At 44.2% G+C, this 25,699-nt stretch overlaps 1 protein-coding gene across 1 annotated transcript; it reads right to left on the bottom strand.

Moving 5' to 3' along the window:
- Positions 1-22,950: 22,950 nt before the first annotated feature.
- Positions 22,951-25,425, bottom strand: LOC143804516 (somatostatin receptor type 4-like). Its single transcript, XM_077282674.1, has one exon. The coding sequence runs from the start codon at positions 25,199-25,201 to the stop codon at positions 24,029-24,031; it is 1,173 nt and encodes a 390-aa protein (XP_077138789.1). The 5' UTR covers positions 25,202-25,425; the 3' UTR covers positions 22,951-24,028.
- Positions 25,426-25,699: the final 274 nt, after the last annotated feature.

Here is a 25,699-nt window from a genome sequence, read left to right as displayed (position 1 = left end):
GACGCAGCACAGCCGTCATTCTTACCCCCTTGGAGCCGTGCGCCGCCTCCTCAGCGTTGTTTGAATCAGTCCCGGAGCCTGCGCTGTTAGGTTAGCCCTTGGCCATGCACACATTTTGCGCTGCCCGTCTTCTGACATCATTTGGTGTCAGGCTGGCTGCGCCTGTGCCCGCCTCGTACTGTCTTCTGATTTAATCCCACTGGGGGCCTGAGATCCATGGACATGCGCAGTGCATATCTGAACCTCCACCTCTCACTCATCTCCCTATGGCTTCTTCAGACTGTTCGGTGTCAGCTGGTCCCTAATAGCATGCCACGGCCGTGACACCGCACAGTCAGAAGAAGCCGTAGGGAGATGAGTGAGAGGTGGAGGTTCAGATATGCACTGTGCATGTCCATGGATCTCAGGCCCCCAGTGGGATTAAATCAGAAGACAGTACGAGGCGGGCTCTCGGCCAGCGCGGCCGCACAGGCGCAGCCAGCCTGACACCAAATGATGTCAGAAGACGGGCAGCGCAAAATGTGTGCATGGCCAAGGGCTAACCTAACAGCGCAGGCTCCGGGACTGATTCAAACAACGCTGAGGAGGCGGCGCACGGCTCCAAGGGGGTAAGAATGACGGCTGTGCTGCGTCACATCACAAAGGAAAGTTCCACCAACCGTACGGTATCACGGTAGGAGGGGGCACTTTTCATAAGTGTTAGGTTCAGCATGTGCAAGGACCATAATTAAAAGAGCTAAGTTTACCTTTTCCAGCATTAGTGCTGTACACGATGGCTCTCTCAGCTACAAACGCCTGGGGGGGGGGGGAAGGTTAAAGTTTCCCTTTCAACTTGCTCCAGTGCAGGCTTCGGCCTACACTCTGCTCCCTCTCCTCCTCCTGCTGACCCTGGGCTCTAACACCGCCAGTTGGGGCCCAGATGTGCTAGCTGCACAGAGCCAAACACCAGCCAATGTGTCAGTGGGGTTCAGCACCGCCAGCTGTTCCCCTGCTGTGTAGCCGGCAACGTGTCCTGCAACAGCCATGCAGACACAAGAACTGAAATTGAAGGAAACCTGTCCCCCCTCCCCCAGGCGTTTTTACGTTTTACAGCCACCTTGTACGACAGTAATGCTGCATGTGTGCAAGGTGGCTCAGAAACTTAATCTCCTTGCCCATGTTGAAGTGAACACGTCTAAAAATGAGTCCTCTGCGACCATTAAAACGTCCCTCAGGTGTGATTTTCCTTAGTATTGACACGCAACAAGCTCCTTGGTAGCGCTGCCCGTCTTCTGGCATCATTGTTTGGCTGCCTGCGCCTCTGCGGCCGCCCTGACCCACACAGCGCCCCTCGGTGTCTTATTTCTTGGGACTGCGAGGGTGTGATTGATGGGCATGAGCGGTGCATCACTTCGCCTGTCCCTCATCTCCTTCCGCCTTCTTCAGACTGTGCGGCTTCATGGCCGCGGCATGCGATAAGGGATCAGCTGACGCCGCACAGTCTGAAGCGGGTGTAAGGACCCGAGTGCGAGAGGCGAACATATGTGGTGCGCCAGGCCATGAATCCCAGCCCCGCAGTGTTTTAACAATGTTAAGACACTGCGGGGCTGGGATTCATGGTCATCACGAACCGCACCGGCCGACATTAAATGAGGTCAGAAGATGGGCAGCGCTAACAGCGCTAGGCCAGGGGATAACACGACAGCGCAGACTCCTGTACAGCAAATAACAACGCTCAGGAGGCTGCACCCAGCACCAAGGTGGGATTCTTGACATCTGTGCTGCGTCTCATTACGAAGGGAACTCGCGCCTCCAACACAGTTTGACTGTATAAAGGGCTAAATGTTATACGTGTTTCATTCGGCGTGTGCAAGGAGAAAAATTAAAAGAGCAACCTTTGACTTGTGCGGCACTACTGCTGCATAAGCTGTGGCTCTTCTAGTTTGTAACCCCTGAGGGGGGGTTAAAGGTTACCTTTGAAATCGGTTCAATTAGGCTTCGGCCTACACTCTGCTCCACCGGCAGAGCCCGGGCTCCAACAACGCTAGTTGCTGTCCGGAAGTGCTGGCTGCACAGAGCCAAACACCTCGCCAATGTGTCAGTGGGGTTCAGCACCGCCAGCTGTGTCCCTGCTGTGTAGCCGGCAACGTGTCCTGCGACCGCCACGCAGGCACAACAGACCCAAAGCTGCCGCCAGTGCAGGCTTCGGCCTACACTCCCCTCCCCCTTGCTCCTCCTCCTGCTCCTCCTCCTGCTGACCCTGGGCTCTAACACCGCCAGTTGGGGCCCGGTACTGCTAGCTGCACAGAGAAACACACCAGCCAATGTGTCAGTGGGGTCCAGCACCGCCAGCTGTTCCCCTGCTGTGTAGCCGGCAACGTGTCCTGCGACCGCCACGCAGGCACAACTGACCCAAAGCTGCCGCCAGTGCAGGCTTCGGCCTACACTCCCCTCCCCCTTGCTCCTCCTCCTGCTCCTCCTCCTGCTGACCCTGGGCTCTAACACCGCCAGTTGGGGCCCGGTACTGCTAGCTGCACAGAGAAAAACACCAGCCAATGTGTCAGTGGGGTCCAGCACCGCCAGCTGTTCCCCTGCTGTGTAGCCGGCAACGTGTCCTGCGACAGCCACGCAGACACAAGAACTGAAATTGAAGGGAACCTGTCCCCCCTCCCCCAGGTGTTTCTATGTTTTACAGCCACCTCGTACAGCAGTAATGCTGCATGTGTGCAAGGTGGCTCATAAACGTATTCTCCTCGCACATGTGGAACTGAAAACACGTCTAAAATGTGTCCTCTGTGTGACCATTTAACCGTCCCGGTGGTGTGACTTTCCTTTGTAATGACACGCTGCAACCCCCTTGGTAGCGCTGCCCGTCTTCTGGCATCATTGTTTGGCTGCCTGCGCCTCTGCGGCCGCCCTGACCCACACAACGCCCCTCGGTGTCTTATTTATTGGGACTGTGAGGGTGTGATTGATGGGCATGAGCAGTGCATATCTTCGCCTGTTGTCACTCATCTCCTTCCGCCTTCTTCAGACTGTGCGGCTTCATGGCCGTGGCATGCGATAAGGGATCAGCTGACGCCGCACAGTCTGAAGCGGGTGTAAGGACCCGAGTGCGAGTTGCGAACATATGTGCTGCGCCAGGCCATGAATCCCAGCCCCGCAGTGTTTTAACAATGTTAAGACACTGCGGGGCTGGGATTCATGGTCATCGCGAACCGCACCGGCCGACATTAAATGAGGTCAGAAGATGGGCATCGCTAACAGCGCTAGGCCAGGGGATAACACGACAGCGCAGACTCCTGTACAGCAAATAACAACGCTCAGGAGGCTGCACCCAGCACCAAGGTGGGATTCTTGACATCTGTGCTGCGTCTCATTACGAAGGGAACTCGCGCCTCCAACACAGTTTGACTGTATAAAGGGCTAAATGTTATACGTGTTTCATTCGGCGTGTGCAAGGAGCAAAATTAAAAGAGCAACCTTTGACTTGTGCAGCACTACTGCTGCATAAGCTGTGGCTCTTCTACTTTGTAACCCCTGAGGGGGGGTTAAAGGTTACCTTTGAAATTGGTTCAAGTAGGCTTCGGCCTACACTCTGCTCCCCCTGCAGAGCCCGGGCTCCAACACCGCCAGTTGGGGCCCGGTACTGCTAGCTGCACAGAGCCAAACACCAGCCAATGTGTCAGTGGGGTTCAGCACCGCCAGCTGTTCCCCTGCTGTGCAGCCGGCAACGTGTCCTGCAACTGCCACGCAGGCACAACAGACCCAAAGCTGCCGCCAGTGCAGGCTTCGGCCTACACTCTGCTCCCTCTCCTCCTCCTGCTGACCCCGGGCTCTAACACCGCCAGTTGGGGCCCGGTACTGCTAGCTGCACAGAGAAAAACACCAGCCAATGTGTCAGTGGGGTTCAGCACCGCCAGCTGTTCCCCTGCTGTGCAGCCGGCATTGTGTCCTGCAAAAGCCATGCAGACACTTGCTCTTGTACCTTCTGCTCCCCATCCTGGTTCCAGTACCGTCAGCTGGTTCTGGGCAGAGCCTTTGGCTTAGGTGCCTCCCTCTGGGTATCCGAGTTCCACCAACGTCAGGTGGTCCTTGGTAGTGCTTTCAGGCACGGGTACCTCCTGCTTAGTAAACGGGTTCCAGTAACGTCAGCTGGTCCTCGGTAGTTCCATTGGCTCTTGGACCTTCGGCTACCCATCCGGGTTCCAGCACCGTCAGCTGGTTCTCGGCAGTGTCTTTTGCTCTTGTACCTTCTGCTCCCCATCCTGGTTCCAGTACCGTCAGCTGGTTCCGGGCAGAGCCTTTGGCTTAGGTGCCTCCCTCTGGGTATCCGAGTTCCACCAACGTCAGGTGGTCCTTGGTAGTGCTTTCAGGCACGGGTACCTCCTGCTTAGTAACCGGGTTCCAGTAACGTCAGCTGGTCCTCGGTAGTTCCATTGGCTCTTGGACCTTCGGGTAGCCATCCGAGTTCCAGTTCCATCAGCTGGTTCTCGGCATTTTCTCAGCCTTCTTGTACCTTCTGCTACATTTCCAAGTTCAAGAGACTAAACACGATGACCCGGAAGACCACCCCTAAGATGACGACGACACCAGAGACGACAACCACCGTGATGACGACGACCCTGGAGACGATGACCCTGAAGACCACCCCGATGACGACGACCCCGGAGACGACGACCCTGGAGACGACGACGACCTGGAAGACCGAGAAGCAGAAGAACAAGAGGCTGCAGAACAAAGAGCAGAAGAACATTAAGCATAACACTAAATATCAGAGCAAAAAATATTATCTAAATTATAAGCAGAAGAAGACTAAGCAGTGTATGGGGGTGAGTCCGTTCCTCCTCGTGGTGCCCCTGGATAAAGCCTGATGCTGCAGGCCAAACTGAACGCGGACAAATGTAACTCTTTTGTGACAGGCAGAACGGAAGGTGTAATCTTCAAACTTTTATAGATAACAACTACGGGAATGCCTGTCACAAATAAGAATATGATGAAGAAGTAGAATATGATGAAGATAATAGTAAAATAAAAAGAATATGAACAATGTAACCAAAAAAATAATAGGTAGAAGATGAAGAAGAAGATGAATAAGGTGAAGAAGTTGATGTCAAAGAAGCTGATGATGAGGATAATGAAGAAGAAAGTGTGGGAGAAGTAAAAAAGAAGGTGAAGGGCGTGGAAGTAGTGAAACATCAATATCTGACAAAATAAAAAAAAAATTAACATAGTCAAAATCTTTCTACCGCCGAACGTCATAAAAAAAAACAAAATCCTGCTATTCTATTACATTGGGCTAAACCTCTGTGCCTTTAATGTCTCCGCCACGTCCCCCAATACATCCTACATTATTCTTAGTTGTTTTCCTTCATGTAGAATTAACCTACAAGGAAAGAAAGGGTTTATTTTAATTCCGATATTTTCGTCCCATTGACTTGCATTGGGATCGGGTATCGGTATCGGATTAGATCCGATATTTTGACGGTATCGGCCGATACTTTCCGATACCGATACTTTCCGATATCGGAAAGTATCGCTCAACACTAGTCTTGACTGATCACAAGAATTTGACTTATCTCGAGTCCGCCAAGAGGTTGAATCCTAGACAGGCTCGATGGTCACTGTTTTTCTCCCGTTTCGATTTTGTGGTCTCATACCTTCCGGGATCTAAGAATGTGAAGGCTGATGCCCTTTCTAGGAGTTTTTTGCCTGATTCTCCGTGAATCTCTGAGCCGGCTGGTATTCTCAAAGAGGGGGTGATTTTGTCTGCCATCTCCCCTGATTTGCGGCAGGTGCTGCAGGAGTTTCAGGCTGATAGACCTGATCGCTGTCCAGGGGAGAAACTGTTTGTCCCTGATAGATGGACTAGTAGGGTTATTTCTGAGGTTCATTGTTCAGTATTGGCTGGTCATCCTGGGATTTTTGGTACCAGAGATTTGGTTGCTAGGTCCTTTTGGTGGCCTTCCTTGTCATGGGATGTGTGTTCTTTTGTGCAGTCCTGTGGGACTTGTGCTCGGGCCAAACCTTGCTGTTCTCGTGCCAGTGGGTTGCTTTTGCCTTTGCCTGTCCTGAAGAGGCCCTGGACGCATATTTCCATGGATTTCATTTCTGATCTTCCTGTCTCTCAAAGGATGTCTGTCATCTGGGTGGTTTGTGATCGGTTTTCTAAGATGGTCCATTTGGTACCCTTGCCAAAATTGCCTTCCTCCTCTGATTTGGTTCCATTATTTTTTCAGCATGTGGTTCGTTTGCATGGCATTCCGGAGAACATTGTGTCGGACAGAGGTTCCCAGATTGTTTCTAGGTTTTGGCGGTCCTTTTGTGCAAAGATGGGCATTGATTTGTCTTTTTCTTCAGCGTTCCATCCTCAGACAAATGGCCAAACCAAACGAACTAATCAGACCTTGGAGACCTATCTGAGATGCTTTGTCTCTGCTGATCAGGATGATTGGGTGACCTTCTTGCCATTGGCCGAGTTCGCCCTTAATAATCGGGCTAGTTCTGCTACTTTGGTTTCGCCTTTTTTTTGTAATTCTGGTTTTCATCCTCGTTTTTCTTCAGGGCAGGTTGAGCCTTCTGACTGTCCTGGTGTGGATTCTGTAGTGGACAGGTTGCATCAAATTTGGACTCACGTGGTGGACAATTTGACGTTATCTCAGGAGAAGGCGCAACGTTTTGCTAACCGCCATCGCTGTGTTGGTCCCCGACTTCGTGTTGGGGATTTGGTTTGGTTGTCTTCTCGTTTTGTTCCTATGAAGGTTTCTTCTCCTAAGTTCAAGCCTCGTTTCATTGGTCCTTATAAGATTTCTGAAATTATCAATCCTGTGTCGTTTCGTTTGGCCCTTCCAGCTTCTTTTGCCATCCATAATGTGTTCCATAGGTCGTTGTTGGGGAGATATGTGGCGCCTATGTTCCTTCCGTTGATCCTCCTGCTCCGGTGTTGGTTGAGGGGGAGTTGGAGTATGTGGTGGAGAAGATTTTAGATTCTCGTATTTCGAGACGGAAGCTTCAGTACCTGGTTAAATGGAAGGGCTATGGTCAGGAGGATAATTCCTGGGTTGTTGCCTCCGATGTCCATGCTGCCGATTTGGTTCGTGCCTTTCATTTGGCTCGTCCTGATCGGCCTGGGGGCTCTGGTGAGGGTTCGGTGACCCCTCCTCAAGGGGGGGGGTACTGTTGTGAATTCCGTTCTCGGGCTCCCTCCTGTGGTCGTGAATGGTACTTTGGTGAGTTCTGTCCTTGGACACCCTCTGGTGGCTTTAAGTGGAACTGCTGATCTTTGAGGTTGGCTTTCTCAGCTGCCCTCTTTTATTGCTGCTGCTGGCTTCCCTATTTAACTCTGCCCAGGTCGTTAGTTCATGCCAGCTGTCAATGTCTCAGTACTGGTTCAGATCTCTCTTGGATTTCTCAGATGACCTGTCTACTCCAGCAGAAGCCAAGTCCTCGCTAGTCCATTTGCTTTTCATTGGTTTTTGAATATATTTCTCAGTACATGCTATGTTTCTAGTCCAGCTCGCTATTATGATATTTCCTTGTTAGCTGGAAGCTCTGGGGGTGCAGAGCTGCACCTCCACACCGTGAGTCGGTGTGGAGGTCTTTTTGCACACTCTGCATGGTTTTTGTAGTTTTTAATACTGACCGTATAGTTCCCTTTCCTATCCTCTGTCTGTCTAGAGAAGATTCGGCCTCCTTTGCTAAAATCTGTTTCATTCCTGTGTTTGTTACTTCCTCTTAACTCACAGTCAATATTTGTGGGGGGCTACCTTTACTTTGGGGAATTTCTCTGAGGCAAGGTAGGCTGCTATTTCTATCTTTAGGGGTAGTTAGCTCTTAGGCTGTGAAGAGGCGTCTAGGGAGAGTTAGGTACGCTCCACGGCTATTTCTAGTGTGTGATAGGATTAGGGATTGCGGTCAGTAGAGTTACCACTTCCTCAGAGCTTGTCCCAGGTTTTTCCATTTAAACCATCAGGTCATTTCAGGTGCTCCTAACCACCAGGTCCATAACAATTAACCCCCTGTTTACTCCCTGCGAGGAGAATCTTACTCCTGTTACTAAATTCCCCTCAACAGTTGGTCTGTCTGTTCCATGGTGACATACTCAACCCTGCACTCTATTACACTCAAATTGGAGCGTGCGGCCGCATAGGAATACATGCAGCTGCACGCTCCGCTCCTCTGTGCTAGGTGCAGTGCCGGGTATTGCCTTGTGAGACTCGTCCGAGTCTCACGCAAGTGAGAATGAGCCCTAAGTGCACATATGGAAGAGACCTGCGAGTCACATAGGTTGGAGCTGGGAAAAAGCCAGACTAGACTCTGCCTAAAGTCCCTTTCCGGCATGCCAAACTATGTACTTGCTGGAAAGCTAGAGCGTTTCAGAGAAAAATATACCTGCGTGCAATGGTGCAGCCAAGCTCTGATTTATGCTGCTTTGAGCAGCATGAATTGCGTCAAAGATTCCCTGTAAATTATGATATTCTGGCTGTGTGGGGTGTCATGATCCAGGTCGGGGTTTGCTTCTTGCTTTTCTTATGGTTATGGTGGGGTTAACCTTTCCTGCCTCTTTGGTTCGTGGCTGGCTATTTATTGGTGCCACTCCCTGTAGCATTTGTCAGTGATAGTTCCAGTCCCTGGCTTGAGCAGCTGATCTCTCTCTCTCTCTCTCTCTCACACACACACAGGAAGTCCAAACTCTATCCCCAGGTTTAAAAAAAGTCAGATCCAGAAGAAAAATGGATCCGTCTCATCAGTTTTTCACAATTTGCAATGGATCCATTTTTTTCAAAATTAGCCGGATTGTGCTTGATGGCTAAAAACTGATGTGTGAAAGAGGCCTTAGTGTGTGTTTGGTGGTTTTCTACAGTGTATAACTCGGCTTGTATTCTGAACCCTGCCTCCTGCTTTCCGTCTCTGTTACTACGTTTCCCATCTGGCTTTGACTCTTTGGCTCGACCCAGGCTATGTCTTCTGTCTCACGTTTTGGATTCCGCGCTCCTGTCTGGTTCCAATTTCTGGCTTGTCTCTGACCACGTGCTTTGCTGTGACTTCTGGTACTTCGTCTTCTTGTTTGTTTCTGATCGACCTGTCTAACTACTCTGTCACCTCTAAGGCTTCTTTCACACTAGCGTCGGGCTCGGCCCGTCACAGTGCGTCGGGCCGAGGTTACCGACGCTAGCGTTGTATACGCCACACAACGGGGGCAGCGGATGCATTTTTCCAGCCCATCCGCCGCCCCATTGTGAGGTGCGGGGAGGTGGGGGCGGAGTTCCGGACGCGCATGCGCGGTCGGAAAAAGCGGACACGTCGCACAAAAAACGTTACATGTAGTGTTGTTTTGTGCCGACGGTCCGCCAAAGCACGACGCATCCGTCGCACGACGGTTGCGACGTGTGTCAATGCGTCGCAATGCGCCACTAATGTTAGTCAATGGGGAAAAAACGCATCCTGCAGACAACTTTGCAGGATGCGTTTTTTCGCCAAAACGACGCATTGCGACGTATTGCAAAAAACGCTAGTGTGAAAGTAGCCTTAGTGGCGCTCCTCGCTTTGCACTGTGGTGCTACATGCTGAGTGCTACCTTTTTCCCCTTACCTGCGCCCCCTGGTGGAGGTTGCATGCAACTGCCTTGCAGTTGCTTTACACGTGGATCTACCAGTAGAGGGAGCTTATTGTATACTATTTAATGATGGAGTTTAGTGTTCAGCAGTATGCTACTATGTTCTGAAAGACTTTTAATGTGCACTTTTGGTGCACTTATCTTGGTGCATTTTCCCACTTATTAATATGGGTAAAATCTGGAAGATGCGCCTATTCTGGCACTTGGCCTCTCTCTTCCCATTCCCGGGTAGCGGTGGGATATGGGGTAATGAAGGGGTAATGTCACCTTGCTATTGTAAGGTGACATTAAGCCAGATTAATAATGGAGAGGCGTCAATTATGACACCTATCGATTATTAATCCAATAGTATGAAATGGTTAATAAAACACACACACATTATTTAAAAGTATTTTAATGAAATAAAGACACAGGGTGTTTTAATATTTTATTATACTGGTAATCCACCTGAAGACCCTTGTCACCTGAAACAAAGTTAAACAAAACAAACAACAATATTCCATACCTTCCGTCATTCCGTCAGTCCCACGATGTAAATCCATCTGAAGGAGTTAAATCATTTTACAGCCAGGAGCTGTGCTAATGCACCCGCTCCTGTTTGTAAAAATGTTGTGAATGAATGGAGTGCAGGGGAATGTCCTGTAGTTACCTTGATTCGTGGTGATGCGCCCCCTGCTGGATGTCCTCATATGAACTCGAGCATGGGAAAAAGGCTCGAGTTCAGTGGGCTGCAACCCTCAGCTGTCAGCTTTATCATGGCTGGTTTACAAGAATAGAGTGATCCCCACTCCGATTTTGAAATTATTTAAATAAATGATTTTAAAAAACGGCATACGTTACCTCCATTTTTGACTCCAGTCAAGCTAAAGCAGACAGCTGGGGCATGGAATTCTCAGGCTGGTAAAGGGCCATGGATATTGCCCCCCCCAACCTGAAAATAGCAACTCACAGCCGCTCTATAAAAGGCACAACTGTTAGATGCACTAATTTTAGTGCTTTACCTGGCTCCTTCCACTTGCCTTGTGGTAAGTGGGGTTCATATATGTGGGGTTGATGTCACCTTTGTACTTTCAGGTGACATCAAGCCCAGCAGTTAGTAATGGAGAAGTGTGTATATGACACCTATCCATTGCTAACCTAATAGTAATATTGTCAGTAAAAAAAAACTTAGAATAAAATCCTTTAATTGAAATATAAATACACACCATTTTACAAATTTATTTAAAAATAGCAAACAGTTATACTCACCTTATGCCTATTATATTGAAGCTTTGGTCCCCTGTAAAAAAAAAAACAAAAATAAAAAACAATATCCCTCACCTGTCTGACATACTGTCTCACACCATAATCCATGTCTGTGATAATTGGTTTTCAAACTGGATATTACCAAGATGCGACAATCCAGGCTGAAAACCACTGAAGAATGAGCTGCTGCGAGCGCAGCATCAGTGACTAATGTTGACGTCATCAATGTTATTGCAGGTCACTGAGGCTGTTTCCAGCTCACTTCAGTGCTATTTATAGCACAGGCGCCAGCTGATGAATACTCCAATCAATGACACCACTATTATTTAGCGGTAGCAGGCGTAGGCTGATGGCAGTAGTACTAACATCAGCCGGAGGTAAACTTTTTACAGCTGGTCACAGCTGCTGGCACTCTGCCTGTGGTATTAATCTCACCTCAGATCAGAGCCATTGGTATTTCTCACACTGTCATACAGATAACAGCGTGGGAAACACCCAATGTTCGGAGTGCTGAACCCAAACAGCAACACAAACTTCTTGGAGAAGTCCAAGTTCAGGGTCTGTGCCCGAACAGTAGGTGTTCGGGTTCACCAATCACTGGTTAGTAGCATTTGGTAACAGAATAGGTTCCGTTTAAGGATTGTAGCAAACTTAAAAAGAGAGACAGAAAAGCAAGACACTGTCCCTCTTTCACCAATTTATTAGAAGTTAAAGATCCAATGAAGGTCCAACATAGTCCAGCGTTCCCCACAATGTTCCCCAAATCCATCATGAGAATCCAACCCCTGAGTACACCAATCACAGTGATCCAATCATAGCAATCAAAATAAAAAATAAAGTAAATCAAATCCCCCTTTATCACCACCTTAGTTAGGTAAAACTAAGAAAAAAAAAGTATTTTTTTCCATTCTTTGCAGTTAGGGTTAGGGTTGAGGATAGAGCTGGAGTTAGGATTGGGCTAGGAGTTAAAGTTGGGGCTAGGGTTAGGGTTGGGGTTAGAGCTAGGGTTAGGGTTAGAACTAGGGTTATGGTTAGAGTTGAGGTTAGGGTTGGGGCTAGGGTTGGTTCTGTTGGGGCTAGGGTTGTGTTGGGGTTACTGATGGGGTGTTGGGGTTAGGGTGGTGTTGGGAGGGGTATGGTTGGGGTTGAGGTTAGGGCTGTGTTAGGGTTTTGGACCATTTTCTCCCTATACCCTTGCGAAAATAAAAAAATTGGGCTCTAAACTAAATTGTGGAAAAAGTTAAATGTTCATTCTTTCCTTCCAAATTGCTTTAGTGCTTGTGAAACACCTGAAGGGTTAATAAACTTCTTGAATGTGGTTTTGAGCACCTTGAGGGGTGCAGTTTTTAGAATGGTGTAACTTTTGATTATTTTATGTCATATTGACCCCCCAAACTCACTTCAAACGTGAGGTGGTCCTTAAAAAAATGGTTTTGCAAATTCTGTTGGAAAAATTGCTGGTCAACTTTTAACCCTTATAATATACTAATAAAAAAAATTATGTTTCCAAAATTGTGCTGATGTAAAGTAGACAGTGTTATTCATTAACTTTTTTGTGTGACATGACTCTCTGATTTAGGGGCACAAAAATTAAAAGTTTAAAAATTGCAAACTTTTTCAACATTTTTGACAAATTTCTGTTTGTTTCATAAATAAACGCAAAAATGAAATTTTACCACTAACATGAAGTACAATATGTCACAAGAAAACATTCTCAGAATCACTGGAATCCGTTGAAGCTTTCCAGAGCTATAACTTCATAAAGTGACAGTGGTCACAATTGTAAAAATTGGCTTGATCATTAATGTCAAAATTGTCTCGGATACTAAGGGGCTAAATGTGTCATAACTAGGGTTGAGCGACTTTAACTTTTTCAGGATCGTGTCGTGTTTCACGAAACCCGACTTTGTCAAAAGTCGGGTCGGTTGAAATCGGCCGATTATTTACAAAAGTCGGTGATCCGACCGAAACACGAAACCCAATATAAGTCAATGGGGGAGTAGTCTCTCTCTCTCTCTCTCCCTGCAAAGTTTGTGTTTCACTGTGCAAATCGCTATATCCCAAACGTTAAGATGGCGGTTTTACCCCCTGTGACGCTGCACAACTCAAGCCGGAACCTATGTCATCACGCTGTCCACACTCCTTCATTGGCTGAAAAAATGGCGGGGAAAGCGTCACATGAAACCCGACTTTGCTGAAAGTCGGCGACTTTTGAAAATGTCCGATCCGTTTCGCTCAACCCTAGTCATAACTATTAGGCTATGTCCACATGAGTAAATAAAACGTTGTCCAGAAAGAACAGCCAAATTTTCATCTGTTCATCTGTTCGTTTTTTTACACATCAGCAGTGAATAAAGTTTACAAAACCAAAAACTGTTTCCTCTGTTAATACTGGCAATGTATTCTCCATGGTTCATCATGTGATCTGATTTTTTTTTTTTGCACACCCATAAATTTGAATAGGCGAGTCTGACCTGAAATATAGACTGAGACTAGAGCGGGTTGCATTTCTTTTTCACTATTTTTTGTGTAAACAAAAAATGCACATCTGAATATCCCTTTAATCCCTAATATTAATTTGAGCACTGTAAGTTTTTTTACACGGACAGCACTCGGATTAAAAATACGCCTATGTGAACGGGACGGGTGAGAAGCTGCGCTCTGAATGGTGCTCGCGCTGCTTCACATGATTTGGTTCTTCTAGTTTTTCAGATCATGAATTATGAATTGTATATTTAACTTGACAGACTCATGTATTCAGTTAAAAAACTATTTAATGAAATGCTCAAACGTCTGTTTTCAGTTCACTAATGTAGCACTTATGTTATGTGTGACTGCGCATGAAATCATAGATCCCCTTGAGTATTTCTTTTTCTACAGCATACCAAAAGGCAAATACTAAAACGTAAAATAGTCAAATCTGTCTGTGTTCACACCTCTGTTATTATTTCCTACTTATTCCTATTATATTAATTCATTTTTAAAAATACTTTACTGTCAGTGAATAGAATAGAAAATAGGAAATATAAAAACATTTACATTTAAGGGAAACCTGTTTTAACCTAGTCCTTCTTTCACAAAGTTTCTCAATACAGTGTTTTAATACCTTACTCTGTCTTCAATCTTCATAGAAATCTTCAATTTTAAAGGGGTTGTCCAGGTCTGCGGTTCAAGTCTGCAGTCACTCTATTTGACTGCATGCTTGTGATCCTCACAACGCACACAGTGGTGGCAGCGGCCGGCTCATGCAATTTGCATACCTTAGATCACATTCCGACTAGACGCGTCCCGCCTTTGTCAATGCATTTATATTGAGCTAGCCAACACTAATAAGTGGGCACATGACCACAAGTATTCAAATCGCATACTTGCAGTCACCTACCCGCTTCTGGCGCTAGCATTGGGGTCCTGACAGTACGCAATGTGCGCACTTTGAGGATTCACAAGTTTGAAGTCACATAGAGTGACTGCAGACTAGAACCCCAAGTCTAGATGACCCCTCTAATAACAAAAGTGCACCAGGGAGAAAACTAGAAAGGTATAAGCGCTTAGTAATTAGAATCTCTCAGTACAGCAGCCGCAAGCTTTAGAACTGGTGGAGTTTTCGGTATATGTAAATAGGCTATGTGCACGTTAAATTTTTTGAGAGGGTTTTTGTAGCAGATACTCTCCAAAATCTTCCTCAAAAACTGCTTCTAAAATTGCTCAAAAACTGTTCTAATTAATTTCTACTGAAAATCCATTGCGCTGTGCCAGGCCAGTGCACACGTCTTTTTCTGGTGGATTCTGCTGAGGACAGCTTCCTGAAAACCCTATAAAAAATGTTCAAAATAATTAACTTTATGCAATCAAGCTATTCATATGTTTAGGCTTTTGATCATCATTTAAGCATTTCAGGTTTCTAAAAATGCCAAGAGGAAGAAGTGACTTTTTTCAGTCCTCTGTCATTTTTCGCTTGAAAGATGCTTTGTACTGTACAATACAAGTTAATGGCAAAGCTCACAAGATGCCTGGAAGACATTTTTCCATTGCTTTTACTTAAAAACCAATAACGGTTACTTCATTAATCATTACAGTGATAAAAAACAACCGAAAAATGTCAGTAAAAAAGATGTAATAAAATCATGCTTGTTGAAACCGTCGGAATAATGCTAAAGAAATTACCAAAAAAACTGCAAAAAAACCCCCAAAACTCTTCAGCAAAGCTTTCCTAAAGCCTCCTATGCTTGAAATAGTTGATGGGATTGTCTGAGTATAATAGATGTTGTGCGCACAGAGACACTGAACAGAACTGCCAAGTTTTGAGGAGACTTGAAATTTTGAGAGTTTCCACTCAGTTTCTGTTCCAAAAACTCATTGAACAACTCTTTGTGCGCACGGGGAGTTTTTTAAGGAGTTTATCATTTCCATTTTTTTAAGAGTCTTTCAAGCTTTTAGGCTATGTTCACACAGAGTCTGTTTACTGAGTTTTTGGAGCTGAAACTGAAACGAATCTCCAAGTTTTTGACTAGTTTTAAGATATGGAAGAGAATTTGGAACATTGGGCACATAGAATTTGCAGAATTTTTAGAGCTTATTGTTTGGACAATGCCTAGTTCGGAGCATTTTCCATCAAGAGCTGCTTCAAAGAATGACATGCACTTTCTTTTCTACAACTAGACATTTTTAGATCCTGAAACATTTAACAGATGCTCAAAATCCTGAGCATATGAACAGCAATGAATTTAAAATGTTTTGTATAGTGTTTTTTTACAAGTGTTATTCTGGACCTCTGCAGATGAGCGTATAAGAAATCATCCAGAAAACACGGATTATTTTTGCCTGATTTTCATCCAGTATTCATCTGTGTGCCATGCATGTGTCCATGTTTTCCATCCGTGTGACATCTGTGTGATGTCTGTGTGACATCCGTGTGTATCTGTTTGTTTTTAATGTCTCTGTGCTATCAGTTCTCATACATCTACACTAAAAAATGTAAATGATCACATACAGTTTCCTGGTTTGTAACAGAAATTTATCAGTTAAAATTGGATGCCACTTGGATGGTCCAATTTTTTTTCACGCACCCATAGACTTGAACATGTGAATCTCATCTGAAATCTCACTTGCTGACATGGCTTTATGTATGAATCCTCTCTTTTTCTCTCATATTTTATGTTATCCTTCTGTCGGGTTCTAAACCACTGTCCTACACATATTCTTTATTCATGTTTGAGCAATTTTCCAATTCTGGTATCTCAAATGCTTAATTTTTTATAATTGCACACTCTCTCTCTGTTTCCTTGTGTCCTCTCAACTCTTTATGGTAGTGATTTTTGTACTTTGCACACATTTGTCCCCTCTCCCTTTCTGCCTTCTAGGCCCTCCCTTTGAATTTAAACTCCAAACCCTCAGAGCGGGCTTTTTTTTCTCTTCGTCCTTCTCCTGTCTTCCAGGCCTCCTTTTGAATTAGAACTTTGGTACCCTAAAGTTTTTTTGGATCCCATGTGCATCTTTAGGCCGGGGTCACACTCAGTGTAGGGAAATACGGTCTGTATTTTACATGCGTAATACGCAGATATGTTCCCAAAATAGTGATCCGTATGTCATCCGTAGGCAAGGTGTGGCAGCGTATTTTGCGCATGTAAACCTCTGTATGTAATCTGTATGGCATCCATACAGCGAGATTTTCTCGCCGGCTTGCAAAACGGACATACAATGGATCCATGGGCTCAAATATTCATGAAAACATGTATACAGTCTATATATATATATATACAGTTAGGTCCATATATATTTGGACAGAGACAACATTTTTCTTATTTTGGTTATAGACATTACCACAATGAATTTCAAACAAAACAATTCAGATGCAGTTGAAGTTCAGACTTTCAGCTTTCATTTAAGGGTATCACATTAAAATTGGATGAAGGGTTTAGAAGTTTCAGCTTCTTAAGATGTGCCACCCTGTTTTTAAAGGGACCAAAAGTAATTGGACAGATTCAATAATTTTAAATAAAATGTTTATTTTTAGTGCTTGGTTGAAAACCCTTTGTTGGCAATGACTGCCTGAAGTCTTGAACTCATGGACATCACCAGACATTGTGTTTCCTCCTTTTTGATGCTCTGCCAGGCCTTCATTGTGGTGGTTTTCAGTTGCTGTTTGTTTGTGGGCCTTTCTGTCTGAAGTTTAGCCTTTAACAAGTGAAATGCATGCTCAATTGGGTTGAGATCAGGTGACTGACTTGGCCATTCAGGAATATTCCACTTCTTTGCTTTAATAAACTCCTGGGTTTCTTTGGCTTTATGTTTTGGGTCATTGTCCATCTGTAGTATGAAACGACGACCAATCAGTTTGGCTGCATTTGGCTGGATCTGAGCACACAGTATGGCTCTGAATACCTCAGAATTCATTCGGCTGCTTTTGTCCTGTGTCACATCATCAATAAACACTAGTGACCCAGTGCCACTGGCAGCCATGCATGCCCAAGCCATCACACTGCCTCCGCCGTGTTTTACAGATGATGTGATATGCTTTGAATCATGAGCTGTACCAGGCCTTCGCCATACTTTTCTCTTTCCATCATTCTGGTAGAGGTTGATCTTGGTTTCATCTGTCCAAAAAATGTTCTTCCAGAACTGTGCTGGCTTTTTTAGATGTTTTTTAGCAAATTCCAGTCTAGCCTTTTTATTCTTGATGTTTATGAGTGGCTTGCACCGTGCAGTGAACCCTCTGTATTTACTTTCATGCAGTCTTCTCTTTATGGTAGATTTGGATATTGATACGCCGACCTCCTGGAGAGTGTTGTTCACTTGGTTGGCTGTTGTGAAGGGGTTTCTCTTCACCATGGAGATTATTCTGCAATCATCCACCACTGTTGTCTTCCGTGGGCGCCCAGGTCTTTTTGCATTGATGAGTTCACCAGTGCTTTCTTTCTTTCTCAGGATGTACCAAACTGTATATTTTGCCACTCCTAATATTGTAGCAATTTCTCGGATGGGTTTTTTCTGTTTTCGCAGCTTAAGGATGGCTTGTTTCACCTGCATGGAGAGCTCCTTTGACCGCATGTTTACTTCACAGCAAAACCTTCCAAATGCAAGCACCACACCTCAAATCAACTCCAGGCCTTTTATCTGCTTAATTGAGAATGACATAACGAAGGGATTGCCCACACTTGTCCATGAAATAGCCTTGGAGTCAATTGTCCAATTACTTTTGGTCCCTTTAAAAACAGGGTGGCACATGTTAAGGAGCTGAAACTCCTAAACCCTTCATCCAATTTTAATGTGGATTCCCTCAAATGAAAGCTGAAAGTCTGAACTTCAACTGCATCTGAATTGTTTTGTTTAAAATTCATTGTGGTAATGTCTATAACCAAAATAAGAAAAATGTTGTCTCTGTCCAAATATATATGGACCTAACTGTATATATATATATATATATATATATATATTTCATACAGCGCTAGATAGCTTAAAAGCCGGTAATTCAATTGCCGGCTTTTGCTATCTCCTTCCCAAACCCGACAGGATATGATATACATACAGTAAACCATTTCATATCCCTTTTTTTTTTGCATATTCCTCACTACTAATGTTAGTAGTGTGTGTGTGTGTGCAAACTTTGGGGGCTCTAGCTGTTAAAAAAAGGGTTAAATCGCGGAAAAAACTGGCGTGGGCTCCCGCGCAAATTTCTCCGCCAGAGTGGTAAAGCCAGTGACTGAGGGCAGATATTAATAGCCTAGAGAGGGACCATGGTTATAGGAACCCCTGGTTAAAAACATCTGCCCCCAGCCACCCCAGAAAAGGCACATCTGTAAGATGCGCCTAATCTGGCACTAAATGGCCAATTTTTTCCGCCATTTAACCCTTTTAGCCCAAATTTTGCACATACACACTACTAACATTAGTAGTGTGGAATATGCAAAAAAAAAAAGGGATATGAGATGGTTTACTGTATGTAAACCATGTCTCATATCATGTCGGGTTTGTGAAGGAGAAATGAAAAGCCGGCAATTGAATTACCGGCTATTCTGCAATCTAGCACTGAATTCAATATAAATTCAGTATATATATATATATATGTGTCTCTCAATATATATATATATATATATATATACTGTATATATGTTTTAACGAACATTTGAGCCCATAAATCCATTAGATGTCGGTTTTGCAAGCCTGCGAGAAAATATCGCAGTACGGATGCCATATGGATTACATACGGGGAAGCCATGCGAAAAATACGCTGTCACACCCTGCCTACGGATGACATATGGATCGCTATTTTTGGAACATTTCTGCGTATTACGGCCGTAAAAAACGGACCGTATTTTCATAAGCCTTAGAGTTGTTTCTTAAATTTTTACTCCACTCCCATACTGGAATCTGAATTGTGATTTTTTTTTTATTTTACTACTTTTAAAAAAAAAGTCACAATTCTTATATTTATGTTAAATTTATTTGCATAAACAGACCTAATTTCCCACCCAATTTTTAAAAGTGGGTTGAAAAATAAACCTTAGGACTCCTTTACACACACTTATTTGTACAGGCATTTTTATGGTATTATTTTTCATTATGTAACTTTTTGCTAAAGTGTTTTATTTTACATTTTAAATATCCTAAAATGTCTATAGGAAAAAACATCACCGAAAAATAAATGTTACTAGTATGTAAACATTTTGTTTTACTTTTTTCTACTTTTTTACTTTGTCCCACTATGGGACTATCATTTTTTGCAGGTTGATCGCTTGTATAGCATGGGGACACGGCAGCATCCCTGTGCTGTACAAACTGTCAGCTCTGCAGTGACAGGGAAAGATGGTGATTATTATCTGCCCCTGATCAAGCAACTTTTCTAGCTCTGGTGACCTGGATGTCACCATGATGACACTGGGTCACCATGGCAACGATCGGGACCCTGCGTCATGCTGCGTGGTCTATGATCCAAGGGCAGAGGGGCTGTCATCCCTCTGCCGCCTCCCATAATGCTGTGATCACGTTCAATCGCAGCATTTAGGGGGTTAAATTCCCGGGAGCGGTGCGGGACTGTTCCGTTTTGTGCGGTCATCGCAATGATGTAATAATCAGTTCCTGGTCAATAAGGCGCAGGGACAGATCATTACGGTAGATGTCAGAAAGAGGGTAACATCTAGTCCTGGCCAGCCGAAACCATCGGTAAAATGCGGCCTGCAAGGTGGTTGCTCCCCCATAGCACAAGTCCACACACCCGGCCAGGACCCCCACCTTCATGAACCATGCCAGGGTGCAAGAGATGACTACCTTGCCCACTTCTACCGCCTTGCACTACAAAACAGAGACACAGCCATGATGTAGTTGATCAACCATGCTAACATGCTGAGCTGCACAGTTTGCAGATGATAGCATCTGAAAAAAAGTTTCATAACTTTTGGCATTGTACTAAAACGCTGTTTCACAGCATAAGGCTGGAAACAGACTAATGTATGGCATACGGTGTGAGAGCATCGAATCCGATATGCTGATGACTCTCAGCTCTGTGCTGTGTCAGTACTCTGTGCTCCGATCATCTCACGTGAATCGCAGCACAGCTGCAGAGTCGACAGAGAAAGTATTTTCTCCATCTCCTCCATGACCTGACTCGGCCTACATTGGACTGCACTGGGATCACATATGAGTGCAGTCCGATGTTTCACATGCACAGTTGACTTGTATGGGTGCGAGCTGCGATTGTTCTCTCATGTCGAATCGGCATGAGAAAATAATCGCAGATGTGAGCTGCCCAATAGTATAACACTGGGCAGAGTGCTTTGTGATGTTTTATCTTACAGCACTCGGCCGTGTCATACGCTAGTGTGACCCCAACCTAACTGTGTAACTATTAAAAATAAAGCTGGTTTCATTGGCAGCTGCATAATTGCTACATCTTAGGCTGGGTTCACATTACGTTTACAGCAGCCCGTTTAACACATACGGTAACGGGCTGCTGTAAATGTAAGTGCCGGTATGGCAGCACACTAGCGCAGATAGAGCATCTGCTAGCTCTATCTGCGCTAGCAGTGACGGACCCGGAAACGCTGCAGCCCACGTCCCAGGGTCCGTCACTCAATGACGGCACATCCCTAGCGCGTGCCCATTGTGGGCGGGCGCTAGTGATGCCTCCGACATTGGAGTCAATGGCAGCATTAAACAGACTACGTTACACCGCGTTATGCCGCTGTGTAACGTAGTCCGTCTAACGGACTCCAACAGCGCAGTGTGAACCCAGCCTTAGGCCACACACGTCGAATATTGGAAGCGGTTTTTAACTTTGTGTTTCTATTATACTTTTCCTCTGAGGCCACATTCACATGTTCAGTATTTGGTAGTAATTTAACTCAAAATTTGTACACCAAAACCAGGAGTGAATGAAAAACATAAAAGTGGTGGTGTGTTTCTAGTCTACTTTTCCTTTTATTTAGGCAAATACTGAGGTAAAATACTGCCCAAATACTGAATATGTGAACGTGGTCTGACTGTTCCACGCCCAGTGTTGTGTTGGCTTACAAATACTGAGGTAAAAAAATCACCACATACTGAACGTCTGCACTTGGCTTTAGGCTTGGGTCACAAGATCGTATGTTTTCTTATCAGAGAGAATGGGGATGATTATGCTTATCACATTCTGTTCAAACTCTGATTGAATTTTTTTTTAATCTTCTTCATACTGCCAGTCCATGACATACTACAGATGTGTTCACGAACTCTTATGACAGAATACGGCTGTGCATATAAATAACAGAAAAACTGACCGAAACATCAAGAACTAGTCTGAACAGGTGCATACCAAAAAAGCAACTTATATATCAAAATAAGAAAAAGGTTGCACTCAATTGTGTTAAAGCATGTCAATGTGAAATACATAAAGAGGGAATAGCAAAATGGCTCTTGAAATGTAGGAAAAATACACATGGCTTTTTTTTGCTATTCCCACTTCATGTATTAGGCTATGTACCCACGTTGCAGGATTTTCAGCTTCAAATCTGCACACCCTTGGCAGGAAAAACACATGGTGATTTAGATGCATTTTATACACGTTTTTTTAATGAATAATTGACGCGTTTTGCATGTGATTTTCAAGCGTTTTTCTAATGCATGTCTATGGGTGCGGAATTGTCGCAAATCCGCAAAAATAATGAACATGCTGCGTTTTTTACCACAATGCTCTTCCACTGTGGAAAAAAACGTAGCATGGGCACATCAATTGCGGAATGCATTAGAAATTAATGGGATTCTGTTTGTAAACATTTTTTAAGCATTTCCGCAGCGGAAAATCATGGCAAAAACGCTTAATAAACGCAATGTGGGCACATAGCCTTACACATTGACATGCTTTAATGCAATTGAGTGCAACCATTTTCTTAGATTGATATATAAGTTGCTTTTTTTGGTATTCACCTGTTCAGACTAGTTCTTGATGTGATATTTTCGTATTTTGATATATAGAATATGGCTGTCTTCACGAACCCTTATGCTGACAACTAATTCCAATGGGCACTGTGCAATACTTCATTTTCCCTGTGGTGGTGCTGCAGGGGAAATAAACAGCTCTCCTTCTGCGTACCAGAAAACATCTGGCTGCTGTGCTTTTCCTTTAAAAAAAAAAAAAAAAAAATCAATATGTATATCTGAAAGGACACCTCTAAATCAGGGACCTTTATTTATCACATGGGCTGTCACATAACCTACATCAGTCTTTTTGTTGCTCTTTTCAGGATTTTTTTTTTTAGCCAAAATATTGTTGCCTGATGTTTTCTGCTTGTCTATAAGAACATATCAGTATCACTCTACGCACAGTAGTTTGGAGTTTTTGAAAATATTTAAAAGACTGAACATAAGAACAGCAAAGTGGTTTCACAAATGAAATTAGACATTTTTTAAGTGCTTTGCAGGTGTTTTGAAACTGTTTTTCTTTTTTTTTTACTGAGTTTCTGGATCAGAAACTGAGAAGAAACGTAATTTTTTTTTTAGGAAAACTGCAAATAATTTTTATAAAGAAAAAATAAAAAGGACAAAACTCAGAAAACTGAAACAAGAAATAAAAAAAAGATTTAAGCAACACATATCCCAATATACTGTATGAGTGCTGAACGCCTCCAGGCTCCTTACTTAAGAACCTTCAACAGATGCTTCTCAAAATAAAAGACAGCACTCCAGAAAAAAAAATCAAATGAAATAGTGGCTATTTATTAACATATTAGGCACCTATGGGATTGTAAATAGCCACCTTTTCACTGGATTTGCTGGTTTGGAGTGCTGCTTTTTTTTTTTTTTTTTTTTAACAGAGGAGTGTAGTGTCTATTATCTATGTTCAACGTAATCCTCCTCTTTAAAAAATAAAAATGTACCATTTTCTGTATAATAAGGATAGTCTTAGATCCTGAAGTTGTAGAGCTACAAGACATGCTGGGAGTTGATGTTCTTCAATGATTCAAATGCGTATTAGTTTCACTCTTATTTTATAAGTACAGTTGTAAATAGTAAGATAGATAAGAGTCCTGGGATAAATCCTACTATCAGTCACAGTTCTGAGCTCCTGGAAGAGGAGCTGCAGTAGTAGAAATATCTACACTACACATGGTAAAGTCTTCCCTCGCCACCTATTGCTATACAGTAAGTCCCTTGTACATTGATCCCTGGCAGACATATAATCATGAAATGAAATATTACAGAATGCAACCATTTTCAATAACATAAGTAAACAAATAATTTATTCAGCTATTGATTGGTAGAACTTTTGCCCTGTAATTAATTTAGGATAATGTATAATTTATAGCAAATGTTTCCTTCACACAAACTGTATCAGTTCAGAGTCCAAACCTATTGCTGACCTCTATTCTTCCCTTTAACAGCTGGATCGATATTCTAGGGCATTTCTCCCTTCATAATGTTACATATCACTTTTACATCACAACACAGCAATATCGTGCTTAGTTATAGGCTTTAGCTACTTGGTCAAAGAACTGAGATTAAGTAGCAATGACAAAGTGATGTGAAAATAAGAAATGTTGGGGAAGAAACAGATGTTTCAGGACAGACTGATCATTTATTAAGCTCATTCCATTCCATCATAAATACAAAGTGGGCACACAACAACTGAAAACACATGTAAACCTCAGGTAGAACAGGTAGAACAGTAGTAGCATGTGCGCTAGCAGCAGTTATTGGACAAGGCATCTTCTGGGTCTACTATAAGGTGGTGGTCCTAGTGATTGTTCCATGTTTGTAACAAGGGTCGGACTGGAGGGGCTCCTGTTGGAAGTCCAAGGGATGGTTATTACACACCTTACTCTTCAGGGCTGTGGCATAATAATCCACTGGTTCATCTGTACCATTCTCAAGCCAACGAAAACAAACGATCCTCTGGAAGGACCTCTTAAAGTTATCTGAGAAGAAGCCATAGAGGATGGGGTTGGCACAACTGTTGGCATAACTTAATATAATGGAGACGTGGTTGATGGTGGCATCCATGTGGGGTAAGAAAAGGTTCAGAAGTTGGACAATGTAAAAGGGCATCCAGCAAATAACAAACACTGTGACAACCATGAGGACCATTCTGGTAATCTTCTTCTCTGATTTCTTCCTCTGTTGCCATCCTGCCTTCAAAGCCACTGCTCGCATTTTTACAATGATTAGGATATAACATAAGCAGATGGCTACCACAGGTAAGAAGAAGCCCAGCAGAAAGGTGTAGATGACAAACACAGTGGACCATGTGGGCTCTGGCCACATGAGATTGCAGACCACCACTCCATTCTTGGAGGACTCTGTGTCTGCAAAAATTAGGATGGGGGAAATGACCAAGATGGACACAATCCAAACACAGATATTGATCATCTTGGCCACAGTTGGTCTTCTGTATCTTGCTGCCCGCAGAGGATGGACCACAGCAACATACCTGTCCACACTGAGCACAGTCAAGCAGAAGACACTAGTGAACATGTTAATCCCATCCACACTGAGGACCGTGCGGCACATCCCTGAGCCAAAGGGCCAGTGTTGCAGGGCTGCAGAAGCTGCCAAGAAGGGCACACTCAGCATGAACAACTCATCAGCTATTGCCAAGTTCAAGATGTAGATGTTGGTCGCTGTTTTCATCTTGGCATATCTCAGGATGACAAAAATCACCATGGAGTTCCCAATCAGCCCAATGAGGCACACGATGGCATAAATGAACTGGATCACTATCATGCTCACATCCCTCTCAGTCTCCATGGGGGCATTGGTGCTGCTAGTATTTTTGCTGTTGATGCTGACAACATTAAAAGAGGGCAAAAGCTCTGAAATGTCTCTGGACTGGTTCCATGTGTTCAACAGGACCTTGGCCCCCACAGGCACCAGGAGATCAGGGGATGTAGTCATTGTAAGTGTCCCATAGGAATGCAGTGGAGAAGCAGCTACAGCGGAGATCCTGTGCTTCCAAATGGATTTCTGAGCCGCTGTGTAGAAGAAAGAGGAGGGAGGGAGAGTGATGTGTGATGGATGATGCAGGCTGTAGCTCCTTGCAGTGTGTATGCTCTTCTCTGGCTGAGCTCCTTCTGTGCAAAGTGATCAGCAGCTTCTTGCATTAGCTGCAGGCAAGCACCATCACTTCTTCACTTAGAATTATCATTAGATGCTTGTGTCCAAGCTATTATTGGCATCAGCTCTTCTGACTGTGATGAGTTCATTCATTGGATGCAGTCACCTCCCAGCAATATGCATAATGAATCCTAAAATGAGTATCCTGTCCAATATTCATGGATCTGCATGTGTTCAAGCTTAAAATCTTAGCTAGTGTCCTGACATGTCACTGGAAAGGCTAGGAAAGAACCACAAATGCCAGCAGACACAGACAAGGGTATAGTGACATATGTAGTT

Source organism: Ranitomeya variabilis, chromosome 2 (assembly GCF_051348905.1).
Source record: "Ranitomeya variabilis isolate aRanVar5 chromosome 2, aRanVar5.hap1, whole genome shotgun sequence".
Lineage (NCBI taxonomy): Eukaryota > Metazoa > Chordata > Amphibia > Anura > Dendrobatidae > Ranitomeya > Ranitomeya variabilis.
This window is presented reverse-complemented; position numbering and strand designations above follow the sequence as displayed.